The following is a 13,702-nucleotide window of genomic DNA, read 5'->3' on the forward strand; positions in this document are numbered from 1 at the left end:
ATAGGTGTTTAGTTTGTTTTTTAAACATTTTTGTTAAGTATATTGATAAGTTAAAAATTGCATTGATATGATTAACAATATTCTAAATATGAAACGCAGATTGAAAGTGAACTCAAAGTGTATATTAATACATAAAACTTCCAAATATTTGACCTTTTTTTCCCATTATGTCTCACCTGAAGGCCACCTTCTGATAGTGAGTTACTATGAACCAATATCGATATATATTTAACTAATACAGATTACTTTTAGTGTCTTATTTTCTACTCTTTGTAGTTAGCTTTAGCTCTATTTAAGCCGTATTTATTTTGTAGTTCGTTTATATACCGCCATCAGCCCGATGGCAATGGGTAGTTTAATCATCAGAACTTCGAAGAACCTTCGCACCCTTAAAAAACCTAAATGCATCAGGTGTGGCAACGACACTGTTCCAGGAGGTCCAGTTCGTTATCTTTGAATTCAATTAGTAAATTTGGTTTTAGATGTAATTTTTTTATGAGTTTAGCTCTTAGTCTTTGAACTATGTAGAGGGTGATGAATATTTGTTAAAAGTTCCTCTCATCTAGAAAAAAATTGAAGAAAATTCTCAGGCTTCAAATTTAGTGGAAGGTGATGGTGATACTAATGGTATAAATGCAGTTTCTTTTAAAAGCAAGTTGAAGAAACGAGCCTCGACTGTCACTGTCTCAGTTGCAGAAAACAATCGTGTACATGGTTGAACCCGAGCCCATATAACAAAGTGCTAAAAGGAGCGTGCATTGGTAACAAACTTATTTTTTGTGGACTTTTTATACAGGTACTACTTCAACAACTTTTGCAAGAGAATAGGCACGAGCCGAAGTGAGATATATATTACATGCATCCTTGGGTGTTTAACCAATCCGATTAGCTTCTTTTGATACATCAAAGCTATATATTTAATTAGTTTCCATTTTAGTTTAAGCATTCTTAATGTTTTCCACATTAGCCAAAAGGTGTTGTTAGACGTCTAGGTTAAATCTCAAATGATAAAAACAAACTTTATTGATTTAGCTGAAATACGAGATGGTTATTTTTTGTAGTTTTTAAATATATGCTACTTTTTCTTCCGGCGACTTGACGAGTGACTACGTTTGGTTGGATTTTTAGCTCACAAAGATCGTTTATTAATAAAACGAGTCTGAGTAATCATGATATAGAGAAAGAAGATGCAAGACATGGGGATAAGAAACACGTGGTGTATTTAAAAAATCTTTAATGATTTTTAATTTTTTTTTGTATTTCTTTTTTGGTTCATTGTTATTTAACTTATGACTACACTAAGAAAATGAAATTCCCTGCAACTCAAGGATCAATGGAATGGCATCTGTAGCACCAACCTTCAGACTAATCACTAATGTGCATAGGCACCATTATTAGGGGTGAGCATGGTGCGGTTCGGTTATTACCTATAACCGAAACCATAACCGCACATTGCGGTTATCAAAAAATCATAACCGTTCGGTTTCGGTTAATGCAGTTTCGGTTAATCGGTTATTGCGGTTAATGCGGTTTCGGTTCGGTTATAGGTCGGTTATTTTCATTGTTTCTAGTGTTGAACTTTAAATGGGCCAATAAGGTTGGGTCATGGTTAGTGTAAAATGTAATGGGCCAATAAGGTTGGGTCATGGTTAAAAGTTAAAACATTCAAATACTTCACCAAAGATACATATAGATTAGGCCATGGTTAAGCATTTAAATACAAACTTAAAGACTTATGGTGCTACGGATTTGGCTATTTTAAAATATTCGGTTCGGTTCGGTTATGAAAATAAGAATAACCATAACCGAACCGCAAAAATCGGTTATTAAAAATATAAATAACCAACCCTTCGGTTATTTCGGTTATCGGTTATTTCGGTTCGGTTTTTTCGGTTATTTCGGTTACGGTTCGGTTAATTCGGTTGTATGCTCACCCCTAACCATTATTATAACATAGAAGCTCATGATTTTTTTGAGCATCTTACAGTGTTATTTTTAGCTACATGTATCACTTATGTTATCATCTGATTATGCCATGATGTACAGGGTTGAAAAGAACAACAAAGAGGCTGCTATCAAAGTTATTGATTTGGAAGAATCATGAGTGAAGAAAGGTAGAGGCCTGGAGGCTTGAAAACCGGAAAAATTAGTATTTGTTGTTTATCCCTCATAGGTTGGTTGGATACTAAACTTAGAAGTGAAACCCAATATGTAAGACAAACAGGTAGGGGTCTTGAAAAGCAAGCAGCCACGCAGTGAGCACAAAACGAACTATTCTTTCGCCTTTTGCTATAGAATACCGTGTGCTCGCTACTTCAAGTGACATGCACCTACTTTTGGGAGTCCCTTCTTTTATTAGAAGGCTTCAACTAGAGATGCGTAATGGTTCCGGATACCGGTTCAGAACCAATACTAAATTTACCGAACCGACCTGATTTTTGGTACTGGTTTTTACATCAAATGTGGTGTATAAAGAAATCTCTAATTACTTGTGATTTTTGCGTTGCTTTCTTTTTTCATTTCATTGTAGTTTACTAATTTCATTAGTACTTAAACGTTTATTTCTGTCAAAGGATTATTTCAACAATTTTAAATTATATATTTGTATGTTAGTCCACCCGCAAAATTCGCGGGTTCTAAAACTATTAAGTGTATTACAAATTCAGCTAAATAATGTTTACAAATGTCTCCTTAAATTGGAATGGGATGGTAACTTATTGCATATTAGGCAACTTATATGTATATTTTAGCATAAATAAATCTAATTTTAAGTTGATACACCATGAGTTTTCATATATTCAAGCGTAAAATATAGTGGTATGTTGTGATTTAGGTTCGACATGCTTCATCAATGCTTTATGTTACCTTTTCATTCTAAAGTTTTGTTTGGTGCTTTAATATTTGGTCTAGAAGGTATCAATCTGGCGACCCTTAGACGTGAAGCCTAACTTTGGAAAGACCTAGAACAAAAATGATGATCTACATGGGCTTCAATGCCAGTAGATATTATATGTTTTTGTTAAGCCACCCGCGAAACTCGCGGGATCTTAGGCTAGTAAGATCATATATATATATGAAGGCAGATATGACATTAGGGGATGGATCATGAGAAAACTAATTTAAATGAGAAAACCAAAAAACTAATTCAAAAAGCCTAAAAACATACCAATTTTTTTACATTTGTTTTATAAAAAATCGCTATATTTTATGCATGGAAAAAAAATTTCAAAAAAAAAAATAAAAAAAATATTTTTTTTGTTGTATTACACGTGCACTATTACGGATATAGTGCACATGTGTAGTATACATATAATGCACATGTGGAGTACAACAATTTTTTTTTTTAAATTTTTTTATATATAAAAAATAGCGATTTTTTATAAAAAAATTGTAAAAAAATGGTATGTTTTTTAGCTTTTTTTAGGCTTTTTTAGTTAGTTTTCTAGTTTTCTCGTTTACATGTAGTTTTCTCATGATCCTCTCCCTATGACATTATACTATCATTTGTTGGACCGCTACTCTTCAGCGTCGCGGTTAAAAGATTATTAACAAAAAGGGTGGATCATAGCAACAATTTCATCATGGACTGGTGCAAATGGCTTCCTCTTAAATACAATATTGATGAATCTCCGGGATGGGTAGAAATAGAAAGGGATTCTCAATGCGTGGTGCGCAGAGTTGGGGAGGATTCCTACGGCGTCAGCTCTAAGTTATAGAGACATTGCTATTGAAGACTTGGCTTGCCCGTTGTGTGGTTGCGGTGATAAAAATATTGAACATCTTTTCACAGCTTGTTTGTTTGCTTCTATTCTTTGGCAGCATATTAGTTCGTGGTGCCGGGTTACGAATTTTTTCGTGTTCCCCTTCAGGGACGTTCTCGAGCTTCATAATCATGTGGGATTGTCCGAGCTGGCGAAAGGCGTGTTCCAAGGGATTGTTGTTTTAGGGTGTTGGAGTTTATGGCGCGCTAGGAACAAGTTAAAGTTCAAAGATAAGACCCTAGAAAATGTTGTAAAAATCGCGACTAGTCGGCGATTAATCGCTAGTCGGCCAGTAACTGATTAATTTTTTGTTAATCAGTCAATTAATCGCTAGTCAGCCTAGTCGGCCAGCCAAAAATCAGCGATTTCGGCCAGCGGCAAAAAACCTGTATATTCCGGCCAGTTTCCAAACAATCCATGTGAATTTAAACAATTAATCTTGTATACTTAAAAAATGAATTGAGTAAGAGTTAAAACCGAACTACTTAAAATATTTACCTAAAAAATGTGTATATGTATACATAAAACTAAAAATTACATATAAAAAAACCCGATCCGATTAATTCCGATTAATGCTGAGTAGTCGCCAGCCCCCCACCTCACCGGCCGACTAGCGACTAGCGAGTTCTCCAACATCGGCCTATACAAGACATTATTGTCGAAGTGAAGTCGTTAGGGGTATTTATGGGTGAATAATAGATCGATTCTAAAGTCCTTGTCATGGTCGAATTGGTGTAATTTTGTAATTATGTAGTTATGCTCTTGTGGCCGCCCCGGTTTGTGGGTTAGATGGTTCTAACGAAGGTTACGTTAAAAAAAAAAAAAAAAAAAAGCTCTCTGTAAGACAACATTAATTTTATGTAATCATTAAAGATAGTTAATGAATGTGTTCATAAGTCTTTGACTTTTGCTTATATGCCGATGTGAAACATTTCCGATTCTTTTGGTCAATGGTCCATCCAAGATGAACACAAAGTCTAAATTCGATAGATCATGTACACATATGCTTTACACATGGGTAAAACTAGACCGGTCGGACAAATTTTTCAACGTCGTCGTTTTATATATTAATAAGTGGGTTGCGATTTGTGTTGGGTGTGGCAGACAACAAATGAACAAATCTTGGAGGTGGTTATGTCACAACAGACTAGTAGACGATGGAACCTTAGGCAGCAGTAGGCTACCATGGACAACAGGTTACACACAGCCAGGGGCGTACCCACCCCAAGCCTCGGGTGGACGGACGCACCCTTTAATAAAATAATTTTTAGTGTTATTTTTTGCGAGAAATTTCGACCGCACCCATTGGAAATTTTCACCCGCACCCCTTAAAATAGCTAGTGGCAAAGCAAATACGACTATCTGTCGGTTTTGTACATGTCGGGTTAGAAAGGTAACACTTTATGGCCTAAAAACTTGGATTACCAAGACCTTGATGCAAAAATACCATCTTTATATGCAAATATAAAACATTGTTGTGACAAACATGTGTAATCCAAGGAGGGACTTTAACAAGAGAAACTTGACTATACGAGTCGAGAACTATCATCAGTGGCGGTGCCGAGGGTGTGCGGAGAGGACCACCGCACAAGGCCAGTGATTTCGAGGGGTAGGTGTTTAGAAAAAATCCGATATTTATATGCTATTTTTTTAAATACTATACACATATCAACTTCAAGATAGGCTCATTTACAAAACATTTTTTATGGTTTAGAAGTTAGTCCGTTGGCATTAGGTTTAGTGAGCCCAATAACCATTTGATTTTAAAAAATATTAATAATAAAACATCACGGAATGACACATTTTTTCGAGTTCGAACATGGTACATGAATTCTTAGAGCCGTCACTGTTTCTAAGAGAACTTTTTCAGCAATGAAATTTGAACGTGTAATTATGTCGGTAAAAGTATTGTTTTGTAGAACTTGGTATAATGGAATTGAGGAGTGTATGAAAAACGTGATCAAGATTCAAGTAAAAGAAGAATCTGGTTTTGTAAAATCATGGTCCGTGGATTTGTGGGAAGGAATCACAACATTATGTTAAATTACGGAAAAGAGAAGAAGGTAAAGTTAGGGATAATTTGTGTGAAACATGACAAAGTATCAAAATTTAAGAAAAAAAAAATTAACTCGATAAAACATACTGAAAGGTTTAATAAGATGAAACTTGAAAGCCACTTAAATATCTTACGATTATTTATTTAACAAGTTATATTATTATTGTATTCCTATAATATTTGTAAGCACCTAAAATAATTTTTTTTTTTATCAATTTAGAGAAAACAAAATAAAAAATTAATCCAACTCATCACCTGCATTCAATTTATAATCGGGTCCTACTGTTGACTTAATTATTTTTTTTTCATATCTTTACGATAGTGACTCAAAAAATTAGTTTATTTCTGTTTTTTTTTATGTAATTAACTATTTTAAAAATGAAATCTGAATACTACACCTTCTAGATAAAAGCATTAAATCCAAATGTCATTAAATTTATAAATTCTATTATTTTACTCATAATAAAATAAACATAGATAATACAAACAATGACAAAATTATTAAAGCCATTAGTTTACTGAAATTAACCACTACTTATTTATTTTTTCCATTATAAAATCCATTATAAAAATATGACGTTTTTTTGATTTCATTACCCTTTTTATTGAAACGTTAGCCCTATATATGGTAGTCTAACATTTCAGTTTCTTTAAACAGTCAAAGAGTAACTAATGTTGCAAACTTTGCCATTAAGTGTTTTGAGTCGGTGGCAATGAAACAAAACATTTACAAAAACAAATGTTTTTAACTTTAATACTTTTGTTAGGTTTTTTTAAGCCGTGTGGACCCACATTTCATCTGTCAAAAGTCATCCTTTTTTTTAAACAAAAAACTGGGCCCCAAAATTTGAACTACCGCCCAAAAACTTCATTGTACGAGTGCGCGTTTAAAAGCCGCCTCAATGCTCCCCTCACTCCTATTTTTCTGTACTTTTGTTAACCAAACATATTGAAGCCGCCGGTGATGATAAATGGGTAAAACAACGAGGTGGCTCCGCTCTCTTTTCGCCGGTAAAAAGTCTGTTTCCAGAAAACAACTACCGGAAAACCAACCATCATGTGCTGGTGTGGGTTTGTATTCAAAATCAGGAGATGACAACAAACATGCTATAGCAGTGGCGGCTGCCACGGCTGCGGTAGCCGAGGCGGCGCTGGCGGCGGCTCATGCGGCAGCGGAGGTTGTAAGACTGACAAGTGGTGGTGGTGTTGGTGGTAACAGGGGGTTTTACGACGCTGAGCGGCTGAAGGGTGTGGCGGCTGTGAAGATACAAGCGGCATTTCGGGCTTACTTGGTAAATGTTTTAATTTAATTTTATTATTTATTCATTTTTAAACTAAGTCCCTATAGTTCTACTTTTACTTTATAAGTTAGACCGAGTGTTGTCGATTAACGTCTTTATGCCAAATCTGCATAAGGTGGTTAAAAACCCGAGCGTCATGTCAATGGGGACGCTATTAATATCCACCGCTTTAATTAGAAAGAAAGCGAGGAAGAAGGCGAGACCCACTCAAATTTAACCAATTACATTGTTCTTTTTTAATATGATTGTTTTAATAAATGCATTACACCTATTTATCGGGTGTTTAGTTACTGCTTAAATTTCTATGTGGCAGTAACGTGACGGTGATGTGACAGTGGTTTACTTAATCGACAACACATAGGCTAACCGGAATCGAACCTTGTTCTTCTCCCAATCTGATTTTACTTAATTATCCTTGTAAAGTTTGAATTTTTCAATAAAGTTGAAAACGAAAGGATGTGGTCCAACTTAGCTTTAATAAATTTTGTAATTAACACGAAGAATCTGCATTGATTTTACACATTGGTCCCGCCACTTCACTCATTGGTGGTAGAGCCCCTCTGGCATTTTTTTAATTTCTATTTTGGACACATTCTTATATAAACTACTTTCTATGTATTTGTAGACATACTAATCTGACATAGTGACACACTCACACCCACTAAAATATTTCAATTACTTTATTTTATAATATATGCTACATGACAAAGGATAGTAATTTATTTTATAACAGTCTCTTACAATTTTAGGAGTTAGGATTCCCGTGTAAAATTAAGAAACAAATTCTAAAATGGTATTTTTTATAAAAAAAAATAAGAAGTTAATAATTTTTATACTTTTATTATATGGACGTGCATGTAAATGCTTATAACAACTTTTGAATATTTTAGTAGTTCACTTTATTGGTAACGGGAGTACTAGCAAACCTTGACCAAGAAAGTTGCTTTGCTTATACATAAGAGAAGTAGTTGCTAAAGCAATTCTTAATTATTACGGGTTTTTTTAGCTTTTTACAGTTTCTTTTTCAAAATTGTTTTTTAGTACTTTTATATATTGTATGTTAATAATTTTTCAAGGTTGAGCTACATTTAATTATTATTTATTTATTATAATATTATATATAATAGTATTTATCTTGCAATCATATAATTTATATATTAAACAAAGATTATTACTTTTATGTTCTATGTAGTTAATATTGGTGATATATCGGTTACCAGTCCCATATAAACATCGGTGTCAAAGATCCATACCGATATTATCGGCTATATGATATTGACTGATATAACCGATATTTGACTGATATATCACCGATATTTGACTGAATTGTTAGTGTTAAATTGCACGATATTAAAATTACCAATATCTCACTGAGATAACCTATATCTCAAATATCGGCCCTTGACCGATATCCGATATTTTACCGCATTAACTGCATAGCTGTTTTGTCCTGCGAGTACAATCAAGCTCGGTATGTGAAGGTGAAGTTCATGCTCGAGTTTGTTTAAGCCTCACTTCCTTCGAGCTTTTAGAGAGCCGATCTTGAATTGTTCATGAGCGGCTTGGAGTGTTTACACCTCTAATTTTAGTAAAGTTCATATTAAAATATTAGCATGTACAATTTGTTACATTTTTTAAATATGTTTTTTTTGCATATATCTGTCTTTTGATAAATGACCTTTATGTACTGTTTTTACATTTTACTGCTCGTTTGCTCATGTTTAAGGTAAAAACACTTGGATAAAAATAAGCCAGGAAGACAAAAAAATCAAAACCATTTTAAAAAGTATACAAAATATAAATATTTAAAACGACAAAAATGTTATCTTTTAAAAAGATAAGAAGACAAAATTAAAAAGATTAAACCAATTTTATAAAGACAAAGAAAAGATAAAACCAATTTTGAAATATCTTTTCATGATATAAAAGATTAAAAAGTATAATTAGAATAGAATGATTGAAATGAAAAGAGGATTAGAACCCTTTATGCTTTAACTTGTGGGCCACTTATATAATCCATTTACCAAACTATTGTCTCACACAATTCTTTTTGAGAAAATTATGAAAATAGCCAAAGGTCAGGGTTGACTTACGAAAATAGTCACCTCATGCGTCTTTGGAGTGGCGCATCACGGATTCAAATGCGTGGGATGCGTCTGGAAACAATGGGATGCGTCTTTGGAGCGAAACCCAATAGAAAATGGACATGTGGCGGCATACTCCTCCAAGGGGTCAGACAGACTCCTCTAAGGGGTCAGACAGACTCCTCCAATGAGTCAGGCAGACTCCTCCGAGTGTGAGATCTAAGGCGTCAGGCCTGACCCCTTGGAAGAGTCTGCCTGACCCCTTGGAAGAGTCTGCCGCCATGTGTCCATTTTCTATTGGGTTTCGCTCCAAAGACGCATCCCAAGACTTCCAGATGCATCCCACGCATTTGAATCCGTGATGCGCCACTCCAATGACGAATGAGGTGGCTATTTTCGTAATTCAACCCTGGTCTTGGCAATTTCGTAATTTTCTCATTCTTTTTCCTAGCCTAACTTCAAACTCATTGACCCTTTAATCTCTTTTTTGAACCTCCAACTTTTTATACTAATCACCTTCATAGTTAAATTGTAAAACCATATTTATTACATTCTTTGACATGTTAATTATTACATATACCTGTTACATATGTAATCTGTAGGCTAGGAAAGCATTGAGGGCACTTAAAGCATTGGTGAAACTTCAAGCACTTGTACGAGGACACATTGTGCGAAAACAGAGCGCAGACATGCTTCGACGAATGCAAGCCATGGCCCGTCTCCAGGCTCAGGCACTCGCTAACCGGGCTTACTTGTCATCGTCACCACATTCAAGCATCAAGTCCTCTCGGTCCCACCGCCATCCTGTGAGTAAAATATTTAACAAGCTTGATTTTGTAACATATATCCGAGTTTTATACTTTTATATATTCTTACTTGAGTATAATGTGAATACGCAGCGATCTATTTCGATGTCAAACTTTAAAGATTCTTTTGGCCAAGAACGACAGCATCGTAACGGGCCAAACTGGTTAGAGAACTGGATGGAAGATAACTCTTGGACGAGTAACTGTGACGATAAAAGTGATAAGATTCTTGAAGTGGATACTTGGAAGCCAAGAAATAGCTCCACTCCAACTAAACCAATTAAACATAAAAAACCGAGTGTGGCCCGAGTTGCAAGCGACATCTCCTCATTTGAGTCAGATTGGGGGAGAGAGAAACCAGCCCGACCAAAGTCTGCATCCTCCAGGCGTAGCCGAAGCCCATTTGCTCCATCTGATCGGGCTGAATACCCACAGGCCCCATTGGGCTACTACCCGAGCCACCCTAACTACATGGCCAACACAGAGTCATCTCAAGCGAGGGTGCGGTCATTCAGTGCTCCAAGGCAGAGACGATATTCGGGTCATTCAGATACCAAGTCTGAGAGAAGTTTCCGTAAGTAGGGTGGTTAACGGTTAACCAAAATGGCGTGCGTTGGTTTGGTTTTGACATTATGGTTGGTGTCTTGTATAGTAACCTTAATTGTGATATGGGTTTAACGTGTTTGTTTTATTGTTTTTGATTTGGGTGATGTAAATAGACGGTATATTTATTAACTAAGTGTTGTTTTGATAACGTCAACTAGTATTATTTTGATTACAAATGTTAGCTAACTACACAAACGAGTTAAGGACAGTTTATGGAGACCGGGCTTAGAACTAGGGCTGTTCATGAGCTGAGCCGAGCCGAGCCAGGCCAAGCTCGGGCTCGGCTCGATTATAAACCGAGCTGGCTCGGCTCGGCTCGGATTTGAAACCAAGCTGAAAATCTAAGCTCGGGCTCGGCTCGGCTTGGTTTGGCTTGATTTTATAAAAAAACTAATATATACCTCTTAAAATTTAATAGCCTAAAATATTATTCAATAATTTAAAAGAATATATTCAAAATAAGTTCAACATAATACAATTCAAACCAAAATCAAGTTTAACAACGTAAAATAAGTTTTAATTTCAATAAAATACAATATTAGTTCATTAGTATGGTAATCAATCTTCAAATATGCCATAAATATCAAATTACAAACCTATATACATGTAAATAATGATCAGTTTTTTGTAATATATTATAATATATTACAAACCTATATACATGTAAATAATAATCAGTTTTTTGTAAGATATGTTAAAAATAATTCGAGCTAAACCGAGCCGAGCTACAAAGCGAGCCGAACCGAGCCAGCTCGGCTCGTTACGAGCCGAGCCGAGCCGAGCTAGGCTCACTTTCTAACCGAGCCGAGCCGGCTCGGCTCACTTTTAAACCGAGCCAAATCGAGCGAGCTTTTTCCGAGCTAAATCCGAGCGAGCTTCGAGCGAGCTCCGAGCCGCGAGCTTTTTGAACAGCCCTATTTAGAATTTTTTAAACCTTCATCCTTTACCATCTCTTATAACCTTAGGGCCGGTTTAACCTAGAGATGGTTCAATATGTAGGGGGGGGGGTAGTTGCACGGACCTCCCATCCGCCGGAGTATTGCAACTCCGCAAGCTAGCATCACCAGAAGAACATTCCAGTCCATTAATAATCTGTAAAAGTTCATATTATACCATTAAGCGCTAAACAGCAAAATAGTAAAACTAGCATGAATGATTTGAAAAACGATTCGAAGAATTCAAATCATACGGTGATGATCATGTCATATGTGTGATTGAAGACGTCGCGTCATCAAAGATTGTTGCAACTGGAAGTGTGTTCATAGAAAAGAAATTTGTAAGAAACTGTGGGAAAGTTGGACATATCGAAGATGTTGTGGTTGATTCGAGTGCTAGAGGGTTGCAGTTAGGGAAAAAAGTTGTCGGTTTTCTTGCTGATCATGCTCGTTTGACGGGTTGCTATAAAATTTTTGTTATGTTGATTTATATTATCGTTCACCTTTGTTTTCTTACAAGTGTCATCAAACAGGGTTCGAGGTTTTATTGTTTTATCGGTTCATCCATCTTAAAACTTCATGTTAAAAATTAAAATTAGTTTAATAATTAACAAACATATAAATCGTAGAAAAATACACAAAAACAAAACTGTGCACAAAACATTTTAAGTTTGAACTAGAAGACTGTTTTCACTTTTGACCCACTTGAACTGTTTTCACTTCACATTAATAAATACTTTATTTAAGCAGTTTTTTGCATAAATAGGGGAGTTGAACCCCATAAATAGGGGAGTTGAACCCCAAAGGATAGGTCAGGAAAATAAATATGCAACCTTATATGTATATGGGATAGTTCAGGAAAATAAATATCAACCTTATATGTATACGGCAATAAAAATAAAGTAGAACTACCCCTGTTCAAATTCTATCAAACTTTTATGTCCATGTGGTTTGCACCGTTCGTTACGGACCTACGCGCGTTACGGACGACTTCGACTAATAATAAAAATATTATATGTTTACGACTTCTTACGTTTCGACGCTCGTTACGGACCTACGCGCGTTACGGACGACTTCAACTAATATTAGTCGGAGTCGTCCGGTCGAAGTCGTCTGTAACGCGCGTAGGTCCGTAACGAGCGTCGAGAAACGTAAGAAGTCGTAAATATGTAATATTTTTATTATTAGTCGAAGTCGTCCGTAACGCGCGTAGGTCCGTAACGAGCGTCGAGAAACGTAAGAAGTCGTAAATATATAATATTTTTATTATTAGTCGAAGTCGTCCGTAACGCACGTAGGTCCGTAACGAGCGTCGAGCAACGTAAGAAGTCGTAAATATATAATATTTTTATTATTAGTCGAAGTCGTCCGTAACGCGCGTAGGTCCGTAACGAGCGTCAAGCGTAAGAAGTCGTAAATATATAATATTTTTACTATTAGTCGAAGTCGTCCATAACGCGCGTAGGTCCGTAACGAGCGTCGAAACGTAAGAATCGTAAATATATAATATTTTTATTATTAGTGGAAGTCGTCCGTAATGCGCGTAGGTCCGTAACGAGCGTCGATTCCGTAACAAGTCGTAAATAGATAATATTTTTATTATTAGTCGAAGTCGTCCGTAACGCGCGTAGTTCCGTAACGAGCGTCGAAACGTAAGAAGTCGTAAATATATAATATTTTTATTATTAGTCGAAGTCGTCCGTAACGCGCATAGGTCCGTAACGAGCGTCGATTCCGTAACAAGTCATAAATATATAATATTTTTATTATTAGTCGAAGTCGTCCGTAATGCGCGTAGGTCCGTAACGATCGTCGAAAAGTAAGAAGTCGTAAATATATAATAGTTTTTTTATTAAGTCGAAGTCGCCCGTAACGCGCGTAGGTCCGTAACGAGCGTCGAAATGTAACAAGTCGTAAATATATAATAGTTTTTTTTTAATTTAGTCGAAGTTGTCCGTAACGCGCGTACGTACGTAATGAGCGTCGAAACGTAAGAAGTCGTAGATATATAATAGTTTTTTATCTAGTCAAAGTCGTCCGTAACACGCGTAGGTCCGTAACGAGCGTCGAAACATAACACGTCGTAAATATATAATATTTTTATTATTAGTCGAAGTCGTCCGTAACGCGCGTAGGTCCGTAACGAGTGTTGA

The 13,702-nt window shown here is 35.8% G+C and overlaps 2 protein-coding genes and 1 non-coding gene across 3 annotated transcripts; all 3 read left to right on the forward strand.

Annotated features, from left to right (window-relative positions):
- Positions 1-2,246: 2,246 nt before the first annotated feature.
- On the forward strand, positions 2,247-2,364 carry LOC118486843. The gene has a single exon (XR_004880011.1). It is a non-coding gene; the product is annotated as a U5 spliceosomal RNA (small nuclear RNA).
- A 4,362-nt stretch (positions 2,365-6,726) lies between these two features.
- On the forward strand, positions 6,727-10,747 carry LOC110905096 (protein IQ-DOMAIN 31). Its single transcript, XM_022150975.2, has 3 exons — positions 6,727-7,109; positions 9,805-10,008; positions 10,102-10,747. Exons 1-3 carry the CDS (start codon positions 6,789-6,791, stop codon positions 10,588-10,590), a joined length of 1,014 nt encoding a protein of 337 aa, XP_022006667.1. The 5' UTR covers positions 6,727-6,788; the 3' UTR covers positions 10,591-10,747.
- A 1,023-nt stretch (positions 10,748-11,770) lies between these two features.
- On the forward strand, positions 11,771-12,142 carry LOC110907885 (glucosamine 6-phosphate N-acetyltransferase-like; the record flags this gene model as incomplete). Its single annotated transcript, XM_022152805.2, has 1 exon — positions 11,771-12,142. A coding segment is annotated over one exon (372 nt), but the record flags the coding sequence as incomplete, so codon positions are not given.
- Positions 12,143-13,702: the final 1,560 nt, after the last annotated feature.

This window comes from Helianthus annuus, chromosome 14, assembly GCF_002127325.2.
Source record: "Helianthus annuus cultivar XRQ/B chromosome 14, HanXRQr2.0-SUNRISE, whole genome shotgun sequence".
NCBI classification, from domain to species: domain Eukaryota; kingdom Viridiplantae; phylum Streptophyta; class Magnoliopsida; order Asterales; family Asteraceae; genus Helianthus; species Helianthus annuus.